The sequence below is a fragment of the Phaseolus vulgaris genome, chromosome 7 (genome assembly GCF_051622355.1).
Source record: "Phaseolus vulgaris cultivar YP4 chromosome 7, ASM5162235v1, whole genome shotgun sequence".
In the NCBI taxonomy this organism is placed as follows: domain Eukaryota; kingdom Viridiplantae; phylum Streptophyta; class Magnoliopsida; order Fabales; family Fabaceae; genus Phaseolus; species Phaseolus vulgaris.
The window spans coordinates 1,486,963-1,510,725 of NC_143504.1; the positions used below are offsets into that span (position 1 = coordinate 1,486,963).

Genomic DNA, 23,763 nt, shown 5'->3' on the forward strand with positions numbered 1-23,763 from the left:
CTTATCAGTATATGGACAGTTATCTCTCGAGCACAGGTTTAGGTTTGGCCTCAATGGAAAAAAACGGAGCACCTAACAACGTATCTTCACAGACCAAGAACTACGAGATCGCCCCTTTCATTCTGGGGTGACGGCGGGATCGTACCATTCGAGCCTTTTTTTCATGCTTTTCTAGGGGTCTGGAGAAAATTGCAATCAATAGGATTTTTCTAATCCTTCTCGAAAGGAAGAACGTGAAATTCGTGTCGTACATGTATCGGACACCGACACGACCCCCGTACAATATTTGTAGGACATATAATTCAAAAAATATTTATTGGATTTCTAATAATTTTAACACGATTCTAACACAATTTAGTAAATTTATTATATAAATTTTAATTATAATTACAAAAATAAAGAATAAATAATTTTAAATCAGCAATGAAAAAGTCTTTATACTTAAAAAAAAATTAAAAACTTACCTTATACATATAAATCTTTATTAATTATATAATATATAAATTCGGATAATATTTATCGGTAAGAAAATAATAAAAGGTTTATTAATGGTTTTAATTATTTTGAAATTCTTGGTATCCGTTCTAATTTGCATAATCCATAATCCATATTCCGCATACGTGTGTAGTGGATTATAACAAACCCAGGTGAGGTCTATCCCTCACAATAAAAGCACCACTGTAGGTGCGTTGTTTCATGTGAAACGCCCAATCGCATCGACGTCGTTCCATGGCCATGATTGTGACGGAGGGCAACGACAGCTGCGGCAGCGGAGTGCAGCACCACACCACCTCCTCCTCCTCCTCGCCGGCGCAAACTCGCCAGCAGCGCCACAAGGTCGAAGTCTACAATGAGATTATTCGCCGCTTGAAAGATTCCGGCCACCAAGAAGCTATGCAGCCTGGCTTCAACGATCAGCTTTGGGCTCACTTCAATCGCCTTCCTACACGGTCCTCTCCTTGCATTCTCCTTTCTCTCTTCAAATACTCGCTTCAAACTACGTTAATTATTCTCCTGCCATTTCCATACGTGTTTCGTTTCAGCTTTGTGTACGAATCTCGTTTTCTTCGTCGTTTTGTTCGAATTTTATCTTATTTGAGTCTGTTTACGTGAGGTTTTGGCGGTGGATTCGTTTTGTCTGAAGCGTGAACTTGCGTAGTGGAATTAGCCTTTCCTACTTATCCTGAATCCGTGCGTGCGGGAGATACTCGATTTTAGTGAATGCTTGTTGTGATTGTGTTTTGTTTGGTGTCGTGTATTGGATTAGGTCTGCGATTTTGGGTGTCGGAGAGTGATTTTGAGGTTGTTCTGTAATGCAGGTACGCGCTGGATGTGAATGTGGAAAGGGCGGCTGATGTTCTTATGCACAAGAGATTATTGCAGTTGGCGCATGATCCTGCTAACAGGCCTTCAATTGAAGTTCGATTAGTTCAGGTGACCTGATCTTTACTCATTATGGGCGACACTGGTGTATTCTTCATGCTGTTAGCTCGTTTTCTTCTCAGTTTTTGCTTTTTAGTGCTTTCACGTGGTGCAGCATTGTTGTTGGCTGTGCTTTGTTGACTTATTAATTGTCATTTCCGAGTGGATCTTTTCGTTCGTGGCAGAGGATAACTATATGAAATGTACATGTTGCAATTAGGCTTGCATGTTATATTTATATACTAATACATTACTAAATGCCTCTGGATGGAGTCTATAGGTTTTGTTGGACTCCCTGCATGTGAACAATATTTTTATTTTGTGAAATCCTTCCGACCCATTAAAATAGTCTTCTATCTGTCTGGAGTCAGGAGGGTGCCATTTTGGTCACATGCAACTGCAAACAAATACATGCACTGTCACCAATGCAACATACCTAACACAATTCAGTCTCTTGCCGAACTAGCATCAAACCAACTTTTTATGATTTTTTAGGATTATGGTTTACTCTCTCCATAGTTCTTTCAGGATCCCCACCGCATCATCCGGGAATAATTTAAATGTATCTAAGATTAAGAAATGTTAATTTGCGTTTCTGCTTAATATGCGGTCTGAAGCTAGCTTGATTGTGCGTACTCTTGAGAAGGGGAAAGTTGAAGAAAAAAAAATGACGGTTTCAAACGGTAGCAAATTTAATTGTGAAATGCTGTTTCGAACCTGAAATAGCATCTGTTTCCATTTTATGCGTATGGATCATGGCACAGTTTACAGTTGTATGATCTATGATGGTCGAGGACTCTAAACTCTGCATTGCTTGATTTTTCTTATTAGGTTATTCATCGAAGAAATAAAATACTTTGTGAATTTCAACTTGTTTGTCTTCATATAGCATTGTGGATGTTTCATTTGAGCCACTCTCTGCATACTAGCACGATCAGTATTGTAAAAGTCTATTAGGTTACTGTATCATTAGAATGTTGAGGAATATTTTGTCAGCAAATCAACCTTAATTTGTTTGGTTGATTAGTCCCTTGTAATCAAAATATATTTTCATGCCTATGATTTTGTAAAGATTATGTGCTTTCCTGTTGGATTCAAGTTGTTTTTAGTTTTAATTTTCATTTTTTGTGTGTTGTGATTCATATCCTTTACCTCAGTCCATGTTGGTAATATCATTTTGGTATTGGAATCTTCGTGCAGGTTCATCCCATATCTGATGGAAACTCAGCTGACGCTCTTGAATTGGATGATCCAGGGACAGAATCTGGCCAAAGTTCTTCAAAGTACTCAAGCAGACAGAGGTACTATTTTCTCATTTGTTACATTGATTTCATAAATTTCTAGTAAATTATTGGATGCCATTATCACAACAAAGCTCAGGAAATGGGTCTCCATAAGCAATACTAATTATTCTAGTTAACCAGGGTTGATGCCAGGAGTTCTTCAATTCTAATTTTTCTTCTTTTCAACGTTTTAGTATACATCCACCTCCTGCTTTTGGTTCTTCTCCTAATCTTGAAGCATTGGCTCTTGAAGTAAATAGATCTGAAGACATAGAGGAGGAACAATCTGTACATGCCAATGTTCAATATTCACGGTGAAACTTCTGTTGCAAGCTACGCTGAATAATTTAGAACTAGACATGGATTTTTTTTTTAATGATGACGTAGAGTGTAAATTGCATATGCTTTTCTATGTATACAGCGGTGGATATGAAGATGGTCTGTGATACTTGTAGCTTTCATATATATGCTTTTTAATCTTGTCATGATTCTTTGGCTTTCTTGAGGTTGAGGTGTGATGATAATATTATTTGTATTTTTTTAGTCAATCATGTAAAGGACAAATTTAAGAACTTTGCTATATGCCTATCTCAACTTGTATGATGTGTGGAGCTTTTATAACAATCAAATGGTTTATGCAGTTTCTAGTCAAATTATTTAATTTTGATGTTTACTTTGAAATGTTAAACATTTTTGTCTCTAAAAATGATGCAGTCCCATGCATGAAATCACCATCTCAACAGATGACAAGCCAAAGCTTCTTAGCCAGGTATTTGATATCTTTCTAGTCAAAATATGTATAGAGAATATATTTGATGTTGTATTACGGAACAATAGAATCACGAATTAGAGTGTAAGAATCAATCATTCATAAATGCATAAGAATAAATTAAATCCCTAATTGTAGTAACTACAACTTTGATTTCTACTAATAAATATTCTAATACTTTAACCAATATTACATTTTCTTATCTAACAATCCCTCTCAAGTTGGAGCATATATGTCATATGAATCTAGCTTATTACCAATGTCATCGAAACAACAACTTTTGAGGGATTTAACATGTTAACCAATGGTCATTAGAGTCGACAAAGTTATTTTTTTATTTCCCCTAAAAGCATATTCTCTCTTACAAAGTGACAATCTATTTGTTGTGTTTAGTCTCTTCATGAAAGACGAAATTTGGTGCAATGTGAAGGGCAACATTGTTGCCATAGATGCGTGTCGTATATTCGATATCCTCAAATATTAGTTGTCGGAGAAGTTGCTTCAACCATGTAATCTTGCATGTATTTGTTGCCATAACATAATATTTAGCTTGACATTGGATCTAGCCACTATGTTTTGCAGCTTACTTTTCCGTGATATCATATTTCCTCCAATAAGAACATAATATTAGAAGTGGATCTCTTATTTGTTGATAATCCGACCTAGTTAGTGTCAAAGTAACAAAATTTTTTGGTACTGTCCTTTTCCTCACTTAACACAGTCCCATCCTGGTGAATTTCAATGTATTAAAACATACTTATAACAAATCCTAATGACTATCACAGGGAAACTAAAATTGGTCTTACCACTGTAACTACAAATGTGATGTTAGGTCTGGTGATAGTAAGAGTTGAGTTTGCTCACAAGACACCGATATCTTGGATTTTTCAATGGTTCCCCATAACCTAAAAGAAGCATGCGATCGAATTCATAGGAGTATTGTTAGGATGACAATCAAGTATTTAGTCAAAGTATGTAGTATATAGTTTCATTGGGTAAATGGCAATAGTAGAAGAGGATTGGGCAAAGTCTATTCCTTGGCAGTTTTTGAGTTGTCTCAACTCAAGCCTTTTATCTATAACAACGTGGAAATGGGAAATTTAGGTGGAGGTAATGTTGGGTACGCGAGTTGGCCCATCCGGTTAAGTGTGCATCCGCTTAGGTCCTTAGTGACATTAGTCAACTTGTTTAGTTCACATCTTAAATGAAATTGTGTAGAGTGTGTACAACCAAGGTTGCATGAAGAATAATGAAGGACAAAAAGGGTGAAGTCTCAAAATGTTGATTTCATTGAAGTTGACTCCAAGAATAACCATAACCCTTTTGGGGTAGCACATGTATCCAGAAAAATACATTCGAGACATGAAGGGGAACTTATCTTTACCTAAAATGAGATCATTAAAAAAACATATGCAACAAAAGACCTTGAGGAACTAGGTTGAAAGCATATTATGGGTACAAGATATGCAATAGGGAACTTAATGGTTGAGGACAAAAGAGGGCATACAATTGATTAGATAACATATTGTGAGAAGTGCTTCACCTTAGAAGTGAAAAGGAACATGATAGTGAAGTAGTGTACAAGTAGTTTCAACTGAGTGTTAGTTCTTTCTATGGCAAGGATCATTCTAGTATGGTGTGGGAGCAAAATATATTTGTTAAATGATACCTTATGAGGTAAAAAACTAAATATGGGAAGACAAGTGTTCACAAGCATCATGAATGCACACAATTTTAACGCAAGAACTAAATTGTTTCTTAATTTTAGTTGAGAAATCATGAAATTTAGAAAAAAAATATTTTCCACAAAGAATTACTAGAAAAATCACCAAAGTGACAAAATAGCAATAGCCTAAAGTTGAATTGACACTAGGACCCCATAATAGAGTAAACCAACACAAAAGGTGAATAGTTCCTTTTATTGACTCAATGACTAGTAGTATGGCAGGTATGTTTTTTCTAACTTACAGGACTCATTGAAAAGATTAAGTTTTAAAGAGACTAGGAACATAGGAGGAAAATTATTAGGACTAGGTAGTTCTTATGTACAAGAGTCTTTGAAGCAATAACGACAAAAATAATTGATAGTGATAGTATATATACCTTGAGAATCGTGTCTTACTCTAATCGTGTATCTAGCACATCGATTCTAGATAAAGTTGTTAACTAACTAATAGAACAAAGTACTCAAGGGTGCAAGTGAACTTTGCAAATGGGTTTTAAATTTAAAGGGCTCCTGAAATATGAAGTTCAGAGTCTAATGGAAGGTTAGGAAGAGAATGTGCTTGTCCAATGCCTTGAACTTTTAGTTGAGAATCCAATGTAACCAAAGGCAAAGACTCCAATCATATGATAAAAGGTATGAAAATCAAGTTACCAAGGACTTCGAAAGTAGGATAGAGAAACAAAGGGTACATGATTACAATACAACTGACCAGTGGCAATGATAAGTGGGGAAAGTTTGCTATTAATGGATATTAGTTGTTTTCATGAATAGGAAAATTTGAAGTTTACAGTGATGATGAACATTGTCTTAATTAACATTATTGGCTTTTATCCAAAGATCATAGTGGGTTATAGAGTCTTGGTTTTGCAAATGGAGTTTGGGTGCAATAAAAAACCAAAAAATGCTTCACAAAGAGGCAACAATTTGCTTCCAACTTGTTGGGAATAACCTTGGCTTGTTTGGTTAGGTATTTGCACTTGAAACCACAACTATACAGCACAATCTAGGAACTATAGTTGGTTGTCCCAATTAGTTTTTCACATTGAATCAGCAGGATAATGGTAAATGTTACTATAGCACCAGAGTCCAAAGAGGATCCATTAGGGACCCTAAGGAATAGAGGCAGAAAAGGGTTGGAGAGGATTGCGAGACTATGGGTCTGACATGAAAAAGGGTCACTTGTTAGTGTACATACAACAGAATCATAAATATGTAAGAACAAATTGAATCCCTAATTTGTAGTAACTATATACCCAATTTATAGTAATAGATTTGTTATATTTATAATCAAAATGTCATATATTAGTACTACCTTATTCTTAAACAGGTAGAAGAATAAATTAGCATTGTTTAGCATGTAACTTGGATCAAGCAGGCATTTAAGATAGCTTAGAAACAATTAACCACCCCACTTAGATAATCTCAAATTGGACTAACTTTAAATCCTACATGGTAACTGAAATGTCTAACTCCTTGTGCAGTTAACTGCTTTGCTTGCTGAGATTGGACTGAACATCCAAGAAGCACACGCCTTTTCCACAACTGATGGTTACTCATTAGACGTGTTTGTTGTTGAAGGATGGCCCTATGAGGTATGCTGATAATCATTTGCTATAAGTTTGTTTTTGACGGATACATAATGTTAAGAAAAAAGAGAAGTTTATTTCAAAGTTTGATGTCATTGAACACCACACCATATCTATTTTTAAAAGCATAGTTCTAATTCATATGAACCATGTTATAGCAACTGTATTTGATTTCACAAGCACCAGTTCATCAACCACATAGGCCAACTGATTCTTTCCTCTGGAAGGCTTTATTTTTCACTTCTCATGCATTCTGAAATACCTTGTTATGTTACCTTTTTCCATCACTTCCATTCTCTTTTTTAATGTTTATTATTGTTAGAGGTTCAGCTTATCCAGCACTGCTTGACTATTTGGTATTTAAACAGGAAACAGAAAATCTTAAAGCAGCTTTGGAAAGAGAAGTCTTGAAGAAGATTGAGGTAAATTGGACCCTATACTATGTTTCTAAATGTTGGTTAGAGTCAGTTTGACTGATGTTCATTAAGTGCAGTCTAATTTGAACAATGCTTTCAGAGACAGGTGAGTTCCAGTCCGCAATCTGTATCTTCTGTTGATGAGCCTGATCAAGCAAAGATGAAAAGCGAACTGGATCATTTGACAATACCGAATGATGGGACAGATGTTTGGGAAATAGATCCTAAACATTTGAAATATGGAACTCAAATTGCATCTGGGTCATATGGTGAACTGTGAGTCCATATCTGCTGAGAAATATACATTTCTTTTATTACTTCCTGTCAGATGTTCGCACTGATTGCATATTTCAAATCACTTTTTAATTAACTGGTTATTTTTAATTAAATCAGGTTTAAAGGTGTGTACTGTAGCCAGGAAGTAGCCATAAAAGTTCTCAAGCCTGAGCATGTAAATTCAGAATTGCAGAAAGAGTTTGCACAAGAAGTCTATATCATGAGGTTTGTTTTATTAAATTTGTGTTGTAAGCATCTGAAGTATATCTACCTGAGACTGGATTTCAGAGCTTGATTTCGAAAATTATTTAATTGTTGACCATGTCAAAAGTCTGCTCATTAAGATGGTACAACTTTAAAGTAGGACCAAGGGGAATTTGCTACTAAAACTTTCAATTTTTGTGGGGAGTGTTTAGTTATCAATCTCAGGTAGAGGTTGTGTACCGGCTTGCTCTGAAACACCATAGTGGGAATTGGGATGACCTCTATTTTAAATGTTACACAATAAAACTAAATAGTATATACACTACACATAAAATACTCAAAACGAAATAATACCCAAAATTAAAGAAATTCATGATAAATAATAAGTACACAAGCAACACATTCGTCTTCAGTCTAGGATCAATGGGTAATGATATTAAAAAATGAAATTTGATGGTGAATTAATAGAAAAGGAACATAACAAGTTAGATATAAATTTACAGAATGGAAATTGGGAAGTCTGACGGTAGAAGAAACAATAGAACACATGAAAAAAAAATACTTGTGTAGTGAGAAGGAATAGAGGTCAAAACAGAGGTATTTTTGTGTAGGATATTCTACCCAAACAATGGTGTTCAAAGGGTAAAAGTGGCTTTTTGTAAGCTATATCATGGTTGTTCTTCCTAAAGCAGTTATTGGGACCCAATGGATGATATTAAAAACTGCTCTGCTATTTGACTCCCGTAGCGGTCCAGTGCTGGTCCACTACACTACTGTGTTATATTGACTAGTACTATGAGGGAGTGACAATTAAAAATTTGTACATGCTGTAATTCTTGTTAAACTATAAGAAATAAAGCGCATTGAGGTAAAATCGTGTATTCTTCTGACAATATAGGGATTTTATTTATACTGAGAAAATTAAATCAATACAATAAATAGAGTAGATTTGATATCATTTAATAATAATAAAGTTATGATATTAGAATAAATAATAATGTTTCTAATAATACATATATAATCTTGATATTTCTAATTATAAAAATTCACTCCTTATTTTATAAAGATCTGTAATTATAACAATTCTATTTTCCTCCACATAATGATATTTGGAGCAATGTTCTGTGCTTCTTCCCATTGTTGATTGTAATTCAACATCCCTCATCTTTAGATGTGAAGTTGACCTTCATAGCAGTTGTCACCGATTTATCAACTCAGAAGACCTAATTACTTCAAATTTAGTGTCAACTTCCTTGTGTAATTTCTGCCTCTGATCTTGATTTCTATATGTCAATCTGAACCTAAATTTTTTAGGAGTTTTAAATTTTCTGCTCATAACATTCTGTAAAAAAATAGCCATAGTTAATGTAAGCAAGGGGGAATTGACTTAAATGAATATTAGATTGACTTTAAGTATCTCCTCACTATGTTATGGTAATGCACATGTTACCCACAAACAGTTTACAGATGTACTTTAACACTTACATTCCTATCAAACTTGATACTAGTTGTCATATGCCAAAGTTTTAATTTAGTTGGCTTATTGACGATTTTTATTTTTTTTTGGTCTTTTGGTACAGGATAAGAATAGAAAAAAGAAAATTAGTTATAGTATTATCGTTTAAAAAAATATTATGCATATACCATATTTAACTCGCTAATGGAACTTGCAGAAAGGTTCGACACAAGAATGTTGTACAATTCATTGGAGCATGTACCAAGCCCCCACGTTTGTGCATAGTAACAGGTGAAATTGAATGAATTACTTTTGTTGTATTGTAACAGAGTAGACATGGCCTTAAAAATGTAGCAATTGTCAATCTCGTAATGGTTGTTTCCTTTTCAATTTTCAGAATTTATGTCTGGTGGAAGTGTGTATGACTACCTACATAAGCAGAAGGGCTTTTTTAAATTTCCTACCCTACTTAAAGTCGCAATTGATATTTCTAAAGGGATGAATTACTTGCACCAACATAACATAATCCATAGAGACTTGAAGGCTGCCAACCTTTTGATGGACGAAAATTATGTATGATATGATGTTTCCTTTCTTGCATTTTTTTAGAAGTATATATACAGTGCTTCTTCTACTCTGCATCCCCCCTCCCCCACACACACAATATACCACACGTATGGATGAATACCGTGAATATTATAAACTGGGCATACAGAACTGCAAGTAGTGCATTTGTTCCATTACAGATTGTAAAGGTTGCTGATTTTGGGGTTGCTAGAGTTAAATCTCAATCTGGGGTTATGACAGCAGAAACCGGAACATATAGATGGATGGCTCCGGAGGTATTTGATCTTCTCATGTTACTGTCATCAAGTTGTTCAAATAGTTTCATTGATATTGTTTGAGCCTTTTAACACCCATGGTTTGTTTATCAGTTATATTGTCATGTGTTTGCACTTTTTTAACTGGTTTTTCCTACCTAATTAATGTTAGTGTTTATCTTGATGAATTTTTTGTTAGCCTGTTGTTATGGAAATTTATAACAAATTTGAAGGTTTCATGAATCTCAAGCCCTGAATGTTAGTACTAGGTCCACTAAAATTTGCTGTTTAGTAGTTTTCCTTCTTTAAATATTTTCTGGTGGCTAAAATAGATGGGGGATATAACTATTGTTATATTTTCTTATCATGATTTCTTTGTATTGAAGGTTATAGAACACAAGCCGTACGATCACAAGGCTGATGTATTTAGTTTTGGAATTGTTTTATGGGAGTTGCTCACTGGAAAGGTATTTCTTATTTGCAACACCTTAAGATTCTTACTGTATTTGTTTTCCTCTAGTAAGTTATTGGTTTTTTTTCCAGCTTCCATACGAATATTTAACCCCCCTACAGGCAGCTATAGGAGTGGTTCAAAAGGTAATATTTTTTCTCTTAAACTTGTGTGTTAGGATACGCCACCAATTATAATGTATTGTCTTGTCGCTTCTGGAAATTTAAGATATAGCGGTTTACATGATTAAAAGGAAATGTGTGTTCAATAGGTAGTGATTCTTTGTTACTTCTGTAAATGGGTTTCAGGGTTTGCGACCCACCATCCCCAAGAACACTCATCCAAAGTTTGTTGAACTTCTTGAGAGATCCTGGCAGCAGGATCCAACATTGAGACCTGATTTCTCTGAAATTATCGAGATCTTGCAGCAGCTAGCAAAGGAGGTATATCAAGATTTCTTTATGTTAATGTGTCATTTTGTTTTAGTCTTAAGGTGCATTGTATTTCATATTTCATATGATAAGGGCGGAAGGTTGGGGTTCGATCATTTTGATTTTGGTTCCTAAAAAGAAATTGGTGCTGAGGTTGTCCCTCATTCTTCAACCCAACAGTCATTTTATTTCCTATGTTAACTATACAACATTAATTATAGTAAACACTAATGCTAGTAACATGGAAACATCGTTTCTCCATGTTTTGGGTCCGAAAATTGTTTCCCTCTTCATTGTCTGATTGGTGATTTGATAAGATCACCATGATCAGAAGGGTGGTAATGGTGGCGATTCGTGGAGGGAATGGTGGTGCTAACAGGAGAGTGAAGGATTGGAATTGAGGAGGACAAAGGACTTAGTGGTCGGACCTCGAGTGAGATAATAGAGAGACCCAAGAGCGAGTGGGTTGATTCTTGTTCCTCTCATATATCTGCTAGAAACACTGACTGGAGTTGTGCAAGTGCAAAAAGTAGATGCTGGAAGAAACAGAGGAAGAGGTTGGAGGCAAATTGTAGTGGAGGAAAAGTTTTTGTGAGGAGCTTATGAAGGAGAGAGTCAGATGAAGAAACGGAGGATTACGGCGGGGAGTTGTGCTAGCAGAACTGATTGCTTATGAAGCGCAAACACTTCTCTTGTTTGAACTGTAGCAGTGTCAAACAGTTTCTGACGTTGACACCACTCTAACACATTTCAAACACTATTAAATGTCTAATAAAAAATTAATTCTTGTTAGTTTGGACCTTAGAGATTTGGACATTACAGAAGTTAATGGGAAGCAATTTTTAGAAAAGTAGATAGTGTGGATTTTAGTCCTGTCAGAGGGAGAAGAGAGAGGGTAATAAAGACATTGAAGGGAGTTTTTAAGAGAGTTTGTGGTAAATAATGCCTTTAAAGACATACTAATATATTTTTTTAAAATAAACTTTTAGAAAAGTCAGTTTAAAATAGAATATTAAAATTAACACGTCTCACTTTGTTTTGAGTAAACAGAATCATAGTAAAGTTGTTGGAAATCCATTTCAATTGTTGTTGGAGGCCAAGAAGTTTATGGGCCGAAAGAGGCATTGATCCATGAGGGGCGAGAGACACTAAGAAATGGAGGGTATTTGTGCATAAAAGGAAGAAGATCCTAAAGCTGAGATGGCATGATTAGTGGAGAGTTGTTAATGGCGAGAGATACTGTTATGTAACAATTGTGGTCATTCCTGATTCGTTTACTTATGATCTCTTTGGATTTACTTTAAACGAATTGTGAAGACTGATGGTTTGAAATTGAGTTCATGAAAATAGGTTTTATGAGATTAAGTTTAAAGAAAAGAGCATATTAAATTTGATAGTGTTTGTGGTTTATAGCAGAGATTTTGTTTGTATGTGGAGCAGATTGGAGATGGAGAGGAGCGGCACAAGGAAAAATCTGGACGACTTCTGTCAGTTCTGAGACGAGGACATCACTAACAAGTTGTTTGAATATGGATGATATCCATAACATGGTCATAGGTAGGATCAATCCATCACAAGCCCCATTTCCCATTTATTTCTATATTCTCATGTACAGTCACTCATCTTCACATTATCCCATTGCTTTTATCATAGATTTCTCACAATTTAAGCTTTTTCACAATATCATCAATTGCACATTTCTTCGACTTTTATGACATTTTTATTTATATCTGTAAATAAAAGTTGTTCAAGGTATGTATTAAATTAGAATCCTAACATCAAACGTATATTTTTTTACCTTTTTAAATTCATTATCAGTTCATTCTTCAGTTATTGCACATGATGACATGTTTATCAATATTGCATGGATCATGCTAGTAAATCTCTTGAGAGGTGTAAGATAATGTAGTTATTTTGAAGACGTAGTTGAAGAAGAGGATGATGCATGAGATATTGAATTAGTTATTATGTTGTTCGGACACGTCTCTAAAATAGTGTGTCGTGTCGGACATACATATTAGATGCCGATACTTGTAGGATACGTGTCAGTGAAGTGTCTAATTAAAAAAATATTTGTTGGATTTCTTACAACTTTAGTATGATTTTAACACAATTTTAAAAATGAGAAATACATCAATTTTTTAAAAACTCAAAATTATTGTATCAAATGTTATGATTGTAAATAAGGAACAAATTATTTTGAATCAACCATGAAAACATCTTTTTACTATTAAAAAATTAAAATATACTTGTATACATAAATCTTTATTGTCAAATTATATAATTCATAATTATATAATATATAACTGTGTGTTTCTATGTTCTATATATGTTAGAACACAATTGCTACATAAGTCAAATGAAATGAAACAAGAGTGTGTAGGTCTAGTTAAAACTAAGCATTCATAATTCAAATTGGTAGCAATTGGAAATTATTTATAGGTTTACACGCTCGGAAGGAACCATTATATATAAAAAATACTAACTTTTTTACTTTTTAATAAATAAAAAATAATAGCTCATTAAATATGAAAATAATAACGGTTAAACATCATTAGTTCCACAATTAACTAGGGCATTTTAAAAATGATTACCGACTAAACTACAGACATAATTTTTTGTTGCCAAGTTGTCTAAATTATTTGGATAATCATGATATAAAAGTAGCACCGAAAATTATCTATATTTAAAGAAATAAGAAACAATAGAGAAAAAATGTCTTAATGTATGTAAAAAACTAAAACACACAATGTTTGCTCCTCCAATAACTTGTAATGTTTTGTGTGGAACTGCAAAATAGAAAATGAGTGAAAAAAAGAAAAATAATTTTTTTAGATTAAAAATAAATAAAAACTGGTATAAAGGGAGTAGAAGGTGAAATATATAATTTTTTTATTTAATATCATATTTTAATTTTTTAATAAAAATATTAGCGGCATACTTTATTTAATTATGTAATGAAGACATAATCCATTATAGAAACTGGATTATATAAGTTTAACGTGTACTTTTTTATTAACTTTGTTTCCTTGTTTTTCTCTTTAAATTTATCTTTTTCATTTTTCAGTAAATTAGTACAACCAAATATGGGCTAACTTAAATAAAAAATTAGCCAACTTGTATATTAATTAAAAAAAGTGAATATAGTTTAAATTTACAAATCATATTTGAAAATAACTTCTTTTGTAAATTATCATTATCATTATTATTATCATAATAATAATAATTAGTAGTAGTACTTGGGGGTTTATTTAGTAACAATGAGGATGCAGTAAGCAAAAGTCCTAATTATTTACCATTTCAGAAATTAAAAAATGCAATATTTCAAAATGATTTTTTGCCTTCTAGATTTTCTATTCTGAAAAAACATTTTGCTTATGAAAATTCTATTCGAGAAATACATTTTGCTTACAGAACCTTTATTTCGAAATTATCCAAAATTATCAAAGATAGTTCTGGTATTATATAGAATGTAGGGGTGCAGGAAAAAAAATATAGGGATGCATGAAGAAATATTTCCATTCCTATCAATTTTTCTATTCATCGTTTTCTGAAAAGTCTAGGCCCATTCTCTTGGACCAATATTTACACTATTCGACACTTCCACATTTTATATCCTTACCCCAGTCTTTTAAAAGGAATGTGGGTCCATTCAGTTCACCCAGCATTTCCACTATTTACCAACTACGTTTTATATATACACCATCTTTCTTTTAAAAGCCTAGGCCCTTTCGGCTGTGCCAACATTTCTACTACTTGCCACTTCTTTGTTTTACTTATAGACCCACCAGTTTTTATTTTATTTAAAAAGGTTTGGGCTAGTTCATTTCCCTACGCTTCTTCTTTCTACCACCTGTTTTTACATATGCAATAACCAACGTTTTTTTTTATGAAAACATATTTTTTAATTCTTTGTCACGAAAAATATAAGACAATGCATATATCATATAATACTCAAACAATCATATTAAATATCACATGGTATGTTGTTGGAAAAATCAAAATTAATTCTCCATTTTTTTTATAGATACAAAATGGAAATAATAAGTCGATAAAAGAAAAATAGAGCAAATTATAATAATGACATTGAAAATTTGTAAGGTGTGAAAATCTTCTCAACTTAGATAAATAAAAACTCACGGAACATAGTCTAGAGAATATTTTTGCTATGAAAGTAGGATTACAATATTTGTTTATCTTACTCCGTGAGGATAACACTCAATCTCATCCAACAATGATTGAATACAATGTTTCTCTAATCTCTCATTATGATTTATAATCTCAAAGTATAGGGGATATTTATTCTCTCATCTACTCTATATTGCTCTTCTTGTTTTTTTCTTCCTCACAAGTTTCCTGTATATAGAGAATGAAATGAGGACTTATCACATAAACAACCAGTGGATAATTAAAGCTTATTACATTTTCAAAAAAGATAATTTCAAGACTTTTGGAATGAGAATATATTCAATGGATCAATTATCAATATTCACCGGTCATAAATTCTATTAAAATAAGGAGAAATTTTCAACATGTCTAAAAGGGTCTTTTAAATTTGCAAAAATGTTGTGCTTATGTAACATAGTATGCATTTATTTCAATTGAATTTATTCTATAAAGTCACGAGCATGTGGTTTCAATACAATCCAATTCACATTCATTTCAATTGAAATTATTCTATAAAGTCACAAGCATGTGCTTTCAATACAATCCAATGCATTCATTTCAATTGAATAATATTAATGTCCAAAACATATGTATAAACATTTATAATAATTTAAATATACAGTTAAATTGTAGCATATTAATACGAATATATCACGTTCTAAGTAGAATAAAAACTGTTGAATAATTTAATCAATAATTTTTCCCAATTTGTTTCAGGTTTATATTTAATGAGTAAACTCTGAATCATTGTTAAAATTTATCAAAACTATTAGGTGAATTAAATTTGAAATTAGTCATGATTCTGTAGATGAAATTCCTCAGACGAATCTTTAAATAAATGTAAGAATTATATTCATCAACCCATTATTTTTTTAAACTAAAACAAATAAATAAATGTGATATCAATTGTGTCTAACAAAAGGGATAATCTCACACAATATAATGAATTATAGTAATTTGAATCTTTATAGAAAAATGATATAATTAATGTACAAAAGTCTGTCACATATACATATTTAAAAAAACATGAAAAATAAATAATAAATAAAATATTTTGTCATTTTTTTATAATTTTTTGTTTTTTGTTTTGCCTACATTCCCTGCATTGATGTTGGCCCTGTGTGGGACACTGTGTTTGTGAAATGAGAAACGTATACAACACTCACTTTTATTATAATAATAGTAATAAATAATATTTTAACAAAATAATTTTAATAAATAATTAAAAAGTAATATTAGTTATCCATATATCAATACTCATGAAAAGTTATATTTCTTTATCATTTTAAAATTGAACCATCCTAATGAAATTAAAATGAATTATTAAATGACTTTTTAGGAAAACTAGAGTTGAATATTAGTCAAAAGATTAGTTATTGACTGAATGAAAGAAAAGAATGATTATGTTATTTCTTTATACATATTTTTGTCAAATGTATAATAATTTTTGTTCTTTCACTTCCTAAATTACAGCTCATTTTCTGGTACACTACAGCTCATTCATGTGAGAGAATATAATATTTTTAAAGAATTTAATTATTATATATTATTAATGGGAATGTATTGAATTTTAAAACATTCCAATTCTTGTAAGATTAATTACTTAATTAATATATTATTACTAAATTATAATAATACAATGTTTTCACTAAAATACTATTAAATAAATAATAATTTTATATATAAAAATAATTAATTATTATTTAACTAAAATAAAAATCATTTTATAAACTAAAAAATTATTAATATTTAAAATAGTTTATATTATTAATACAAAATTATTAAATAGTTTATAAATTTTATTCAAATTAGTTATTAAGATTTTAGTTACTTATATTTTAATTTATTAATTTAGAATATGTAGTAATAAGCAATTAAAACATTAACTAATAGTTAGATATTAATTTAAAAATTATTTTATAATTTTTTATTAATAATAAAAATTACTTTAAAATATTAATAATTTTTTAGTTTTTAAAATAATATTTAATTTAATTAATATAATTATTAAGTTTTTTTGTCATTTTAATATTTTTATAGAGACAAATAAAAAATAGATTTTCTTGTAATTCAAGTTTATTAACTTCCAACTTTTCTTCATGCATTTCATTATTAAATTTTAAATTTTCTGATATTTTGTCATTGAAGTTTTTTTTCCACACATTTTATCATTGTATTTTTAGTTTTTACACATTTGTTTTACGGTTTATTCACAATAAAACAAAATTTATTGCAAAAATTATAATCAAACTACGCCAACACTTTATTTTAAATCTTAGAAACTAGTAAAACATATGAATTTTAAAAAATACGATATGAAAACATACAAACTTGAATAAAATCACAAAATAATAAGTTAAGTTTTAAAATACGCAGTTTAAAAGAACAATTAAGAAACATTTCACTTTAAATAGCTATTTATTTTTGCACAAAAACAAAATTACGAATTAAACTTATTATACTTGATATAACAAAATCACGATTACAAAACATATTAAAATTAAGAATGTTACAACACCACATCACATTATAATTGGAAAGAGAATTTGGTTTTACTAAAACATGAAATTAAAAAAGATAAAACAATTCTAAAATTACACTGTAACAAATCATTTTTACTATACAATTATAAAAATAACATTTTCCTAAAATGAATATTTGTTTGGTTGTAGTGATAAAAGAAAAGTATTGTATGAGTATAAAATGAAAAAGGGTGGTGGAAAAGAGAGAAGGAGAAGCGTTAATGGCGGCAACAGTGAACACCTGGTGTTTTGCAGCATTCACAGCACATGAATGTTCGTGCATGCATGTCTTTTAGGTACACCTATTCTTCTTCAACAATACAATATTACACCATCAATCTTACGTTATTATTATAATATACTTTTTCTGTAGACATCACATGCCAAATGAACACGTAAGTTAGTTATGTTTCTGACATTCTTTGTCTTTATGTTCACCTTTTCATCCTTAGCTTTACCGTTTTCTTTCTTTTATTATTATGAAAACCTAACTGAATAACAAAAAAACCTAATTCAATTTCATTAATTTGGTTTATAAGGTATAAAATTGTTTTATAAGATAAAATTTGTTTATATTTATAAAGTATAAAATGTTTTAGTTAATGTGGAATCTGTAGAACATTTTATTTTATTTACGTTGAGACTACTCGTACATGCGATTATGTATTATAAATTGTCTGTTAATAATTCGAGAATGAATGGTTTGATAAACTTAACAAATAGATTTTAAATCATTCTGATACTGTATTTGTTGAATATGAAATCAGAACCAATTGAGTTAGGCTGAGTAGACATCATGGTTTAGTGAGTGGACTTAATCATTGTTTTCCGTCAATATTATGAGGTTGAGTTGTACTTAAGTAAACTTTTTAACTTTAATAATTTTCACATTTTTTTATTATTAAGAAAATTTAACTCAACTTTATAAAACCAAGTTTATAAGGTGAGATTTGTATTTATTTATAAAATATGAAACGTCCTAATCTTGATGATGAAGGATCTTCAATTCACCATCTTCACGCGGAGACTAACAACTCGTGTATGAGATTATATATTATGGATGATTTAATAGCAGATACTTTGATAAGTTCAACAAACACTCATTAATATACACTTTGTCCCATATTATGAAATTATATTAGACTTAAATTACACTTCTTTAACTTTAATAATTTTGCTTTGCTATCTAAGCCAAGCCAAACTCATTTTGTTTACACTTGATCTTGACTCACTGGCAATGAGAAAGAACAACATGTGAGGTGTTTATGAGTGCTTATAAGTTAGTGATTAATTTAACAGTGTAAATCAGGGTAGAAAGCTATAAAAAATCTTGGACCTTTCTTAGCCAAAAAGGAAAAAGCTCTCATCTGGGTTACATTGATTTCAAATTGACCCACTTTTTGTTTTAAATTATTTCTCAAACCATTTTTTTACAACAATATTATATTAACATGTAATTCATAGTATAAAAAAATACATTTTATCATTTTTATATAAAGAAAAACTGATAGTTTAAATAAAAAATAATATTATAAATCAGTGCAAGTTGTCAAAATAACAAAAATAACAAAAATGTCACAGCTGGAGCCCACATCGCAGAAGACATACGCGGATGTTCGAGAAACATCGTCACATCATCAACAAGAACGAAAACGTTTTCTATTCCCACCGTCTCACACGAACACGAACACGAACACTACTTAACCTAACATCGCATGCAATCTATTTAAGAACAACATAAATGGTCTGAAGAAGATCAAGAACACGCGTCAACACCAAAGACACTTTCAAATTTCAACCCTTCAATTTTCTATTCTCAAAAGCAAAAAAACCATTCGTATTTTTATTTTTTTGATTTTTCTTGGTCACTAAAACTCTCACTTTCTTTCTCTTTCGCGGATCCACTTTATGAAAATAAAATTTTATTTTATTGGATGTTGATATTGTTATGATAGTATGAATTTTTATTATTATTATGATGATTATTATTATTATTATTATTAATATTATTTGAAGAGAAAGAGAAGCATTAATCTGTGCCTTTAACCCTGATGCAATCTATCAGGAAGTCCTTCAAATCTTATGGTTCGTTCAAACAGTCAAAAAGGTTTTCCGGCGCCGGAAACCACGATTCCGACCACGAGCAGCTGCCTATTCTCCTCGACCAAGAATCGCACCGCCACACCGCAATGCCCGCCGGCGACTACGTCGTCAAGATAGACGACGGCGCCAACCCCCCGCAGGGCAACAGGATTTGGCGCGAGTCCAGCTACGAGTTTTGGAAGGGCGAAAGCTCCTCCTCCGCCGCCGCCGCGAGCGACCAGAGTTTTGATTTTCGGCAGACGGAGGACCCGCCGTCGCAGCTGATAGGGCGGTTCCTCCACAAGCAGCGGGCCTCCGGGGAGATGCAGCTGGACATGGATTTGGAAATGGAGGAGCTCCAGCGCGACGCCGACGAGCGGAGGTTGACGCCGGTGGAGGAGTCGCCGGTGAACCTTCGCGTGTCCAGGGAGCTGAAGGTCTCCTTCGACGAACCCCTTTCCAATTCGACTCTCCTCGAACCGCAGACCGAGGCCTTCAGGAGAAGGCACAGCAAGGAATCGCCGACGATGACGGACTTCCAACGCCCTCCGCAGGTGCCGCAGTACGACCGTCGCCGCTCGCCCTCGCCGTCTCCCGTCAGCGACAGCGAGGTCCTTCGCTGCACCTCAAACGCCTCCTTCGAGAGAAACCTCTCCATGCAGAGAAAATCCGCGTTGTTGAAGGCCAAAACGAGATCCAGGTTGATGGACCCGCCAGAGGAACACGACAGAAGATCGGGGCGGGTCATGAAATCGGGTCAGCTCGTTTCCGGGTTTTTGGGAAAAAAGGGTGATGAGGAGGAAGACGACCCGTTTCTGGAAGAGGATATTCCTGATGAGTTTACCCAGACCCATTTCAGCTTCTGGATTCTTCTGGAGTGGGTGAGTTTGATTCTGATCATTGGGTTGTTGATAACCACCCTCTGCATTCCCCTTCTGAGGAGGAAGCATCTGTGGCAGCTCAAGTTGTGGAAATGGGAGGTTATGGTTCTGGTTTTGATCTGTGGGAGATTGGTGTCTGATTGGGTTGTTAGAATTGCTGTGTTCTTCATTGAGAGGAACTTCCTCTTGAGAAAAAGGGTGCTGTATTTTGTGTACGGTGTGAGGAAAGCGGTTCAGAATTGTGTTTGGTTGGGGCTGGTGTTGATTGCATGGCATTTGTTGTTTGATCAGAGGGTGCAGAGGGAGACCAACAGTGATATCCTTGAGTATGTTAACAAGGTGTTGGTGTGTTTCCTTGTGGGGACTCTGGTGTGGTTGCTGAAGACTCTCATGGTTAAGGTCTTGGCCTCTTCTTTCCATGTCAGTACCTACTTTGATAGGATTCAGGAGTCACTGTTCAATCAGTTTGTGATCGAGACGCTTTCGGGGCCTCCATTGGTGGAGATTCAGAGGGCAGAGGAGGAGGAGGAGAGGCTTGCTGATGAGGTTCAGAAGCTGCAGAATGCTGGGGTTACCATACCCCCTGACCTCAGAGAAACTGCTTTTTCTAATATCAAGAGTGGGAGGATCAGGAGTGGAGTGCTCAAGAGCCCCAGAGGAAAGAGTGGCAAGTTTTCTCGGCCTCTTTCTAAGAGATCCGATGATGGTAATGTCATCACCATTGATAACCTGCATAAGCTCAACCCCAAGAATATCTCTGCCTGGAATATGAAAAGGTTGATGAACATGGTCCGGCATGGGGCTTTGAGTACCTTGGATGAACAGATAATTGATAGCGCCAATGATGATGAGAATGCCACACAAATTAGAAGTGAAAACGAGGCAAAAGCTGCTGCTAAGAAAATATTTCACAATGTTGCTAGGCGTGGGTGCAGGTTACTTGTACCTTCATCTGTTGTTTGCTACATACAATTTTCCATAATTTCAACTTTTTCTAGTTTGTAGAATCCTTTTTTCCGTTTTCTCATTGCTTTCTGCTTTGCAGGTATATATACCCGGATGACTTGATGCGATTTATGCAAGAAGACGAAGCTGCAAAAACCATGAATCTCTTTGAAGGAGCATCTGATTCTGGGAGAATAGGCAAAGGAGCCTTGAAGAACTGGGTGGTGAGAATTAACTAACATAACATATAACATATGCAGCACAATTTGAAGAAAAGAACTGGATATATATATATATATATATATATATATATATATATATATATATATATTTACTGTAGTGTCGAAAACATGTAGTTTCTGTTATATCTCCTTTTTCTATTCATTTTTCAATTACTTTACTTGATGTTTTCTTCTACATTTTCAGTATTGGTTCCATGACATTATTTATTTGTCACAAACCTTGGCATATAATAGTGTATTTACCAAATCTCAGTTGGAAGGGGTTGTAGTAGAATCCAATTCATTTCTTAGAATCTGTCTCTGTCAGTTGCACAGATGACACAGTAATGCACACAAGATTGACATCATATAATTTAACTTGCCCATGTCATTTTTCTACTCCAATTCATTTTTAATGGATGCATGGTCATGTTCTCTCACATGCTTCAAAAGATAGTTTTGTTCTTATGAATAATTTTTGCAGAGGTCAGAGTCAATATTTTTATCCTCGACTGGTTTCGATTGATGTTTTTACATGCAACAGTTTGTGCTTTGCTTTTATAGCATTTACAGATTGTGTTTATGTTTAATTAATGGTTACATGCAACTGTTTATGCTGGCTTTTATAGTATTTACAACAGTATTCTGCATTTAACTACTCAGGTCAATGCCTTCAGGGAAAGGAGAGCACTTGCTTTGACGCTGAATGACACAAAAACGGCAGTGAACAAACTTCACAGAATGCTCAATTTTATAGTTGCAATTGTTGTACTGATTATTTGGCTCTTGATATTGGAACTTGCCACCACCAAATTTCTTGTCTTTTTGAGTTCCCAGGTTGTCTTGGTTACATTTATATTTGGAAACACCTGCAAGACCATATTTGAAGCAATTATTTTCCTATTTGTCATGCACCCATTTGACGTGGGAGATAGATGTGAAATTGATGGGGTTCAGGTAATGTTCATCCATTCACCAGTTTACAGATTCTGTTTTCATGCAGACAGAGCCTAATTTCTCCCTCATGTTTGCTCACCAATTTCAGATGGTGGTAGAAGAAATGAACATATTGACAACCATATTTCTGAAATTTGATAATCATAAGGTGATCATCCCCAACAGTGTCCTTGCCACCAAGGCTATATTTAACTACTACAGGAGTCCTGACATGTCAGATATTATCGAATTCTATGTACACATATGCACCCCAGTTGAAAAGATTTCACTCATTAAACACAGAATAAACAGGTATGTGCTGAAAAATGTCTGTCTCTTTTGTCTTGTTGTTTCCTTTTTGTTATCTGAGTGCTTGAAAGTTGAAACTACTTATGGTCACAATGCAGTTTCTGTGAAAACAAGAAGGAGCACTGGTATCCTTCACCTATCATAGTAATCAGGGATTATGATCAATTAAACATGGTGAAAATGGCTATCTGGCCAAATCATAAAATGAACTTCCAAGATCAGGGAGAAAGGTATATAAGGAGATCCCTTTTGCTTGAAGAGTTGCTCAAGACTTTCAGGGAGCTGGACCTTAACTACCGTCTCCTTCCCATGGACATTAACGTGAGATCAGTGCCTACCTCTTCTGAACGGCTTCCACCTAGTTGGTCAACAATTCAAGGTTGAGTAGAAGCAAATTCATGTAATTCATAGCTCCATTTTGTGTGGAATACCGCGGCACTAACTGCTAGGAAATCCTATATTTTAGCAGGATAGCATGTGTAAAGAGAATGTCTTTGGTCTTTTTTAGTTAGATTAGTCTCATATGTACCAAGTTTAGTCTGTAGTTTTTCCATGTATGTCTTTCTCATGTACTAGTTGTGTTGAAATCAGTAGTATTAATGGCTACCTTCTTTATACTTTCACTATCACATTCACTCCAAGTTCCCTGTTTCTACCTTGCCTTTCCCCCAACATAAAGAGAGATATCTTATAAATCCACGCGTTTCAAAATTCTGAAACTCAACCAAATCAAAGTTTGCAATGCATATTTTCCTCTTATCTCTTCATATTAATGCACTTATTTTGAAGATACTGAATAGTTTTATGTTTATTCAGAATCAGGGGAGATAAACAAGATGTTGTTATCAATATAAAATTG

General features: G+C 33.3%; 2 protein-coding genes across 4 annotated transcripts; both read left to right on the plus strand.

Moving 5' to 3' along the window:
* The first annotated feature begins 574 nt into the window (after window positions 1-574).
* LOC137829888 (serine/threonine-protein kinase STY46) lies at window positions 575-12,670 on the plus strand. 3 transcript variants are annotated; one of them, XM_068636907.2, is made up of 16 exons: window positions 575-950; window positions 1,320-1,434; window positions 2,623-2,723; window positions 2,900-3,019; window positions 3,420-3,474; window positions 6,682-6,792; window positions 7,155-7,208; window positions 7,303-7,478; window positions 7,596-7,703; window positions 9,356-9,429; window positions 9,536-9,711; window positions 9,885-9,980; window positions 10,346-10,426; window positions 10,503-10,556; window positions 10,719-10,853; window positions 12,282-12,670. In XM_068636907.2, exons 1-16 carry the CDS (start codon window positions 730-732, stop codon window positions 12,354-12,356), a joined length of 1,752 nt encoding a protein of 583 aa, XP_068493008.2. In that variant the 5' UTR covers window positions 575-729; the 3' UTR covers window positions 12,357-12,670. The 3 variants fall into 3 exon arrangements, with proteins under 3 accessions (XP_068493008.2, XP_090160449.1, XP_068493009.1); XM_068636908.2 differs by having other exon boundaries at window positions 699-1,191; XM_090304323.1 differs by lacking the exon at window positions 2,900-3,019 and having other exon boundaries at window positions 587-950.
* Window positions 12,671-19,127: 6,457 nt separating this feature from the next.
* On the plus strand, window positions 19,128-23,527 carry LOC137828346 (mechanosensitive ion channel protein 6). Its single transcript, XM_068634869.2, has 5 exons — window positions 19,128-21,428; window positions 21,539-21,662; window positions 22,323-22,616; window positions 22,705-22,907; window positions 23,003-23,527. Exons 1-5 carry the CDS (start codon window positions 19,582-19,584, stop codon window positions 23,286-23,288), a joined length of 2,754 nt encoding a protein of 917 aa, XP_068490970.2. The 5' UTR covers window positions 19,128-19,581; the 3' UTR covers window positions 23,289-23,527.
* Window positions 23,528-23,763: the final 236 nt, after the last annotated feature.

Bases quoted from the DNA above. Each gene is read 5' to 3' on its own strand.
- LOC137828346 (XM_068634869.2), top strand. From the start codon at position 19,582: ATGCAATCTATCAGGAAGTCCTTCAAATCTTATGGTTCGTTCAAACAG. The intron at 21,429-21,538 runs GTTACTTGTACC...TCTGCTTTGCAG, and splicing joins GTTGCTAGGCGTGGGTGCAG to GTATATATACCCGGATGACT. The intron at 22,617-22,704 runs GTAATGTTCATC...CACCAATTTCAG, and splicing joins GTGAAATTGATGGGGTTCAG to ATGGTGGTAGAAGAAATGAA.
- LOC137829888 (XM_068636907.2), top strand. From the start codon at position 730: ATGGCCATGATTGTGACGGAGGGCAACGACAGCTGCGGCAGCGGAGTG. The intron at 951-1,319 runs GTCCTCTCCTTG...TCTGTAATGCAG, and splicing joins TTCAATCGCCTTCCTACACG to GTACGCGCTGGATGTGAATG. The intron at 9,712-9,884 runs GTATGATATGAT...GTTCCATTACAG, and splicing joins TTTTGATGGACGAAAATTAT to ATTGTAAAGGTTGCTGATTT.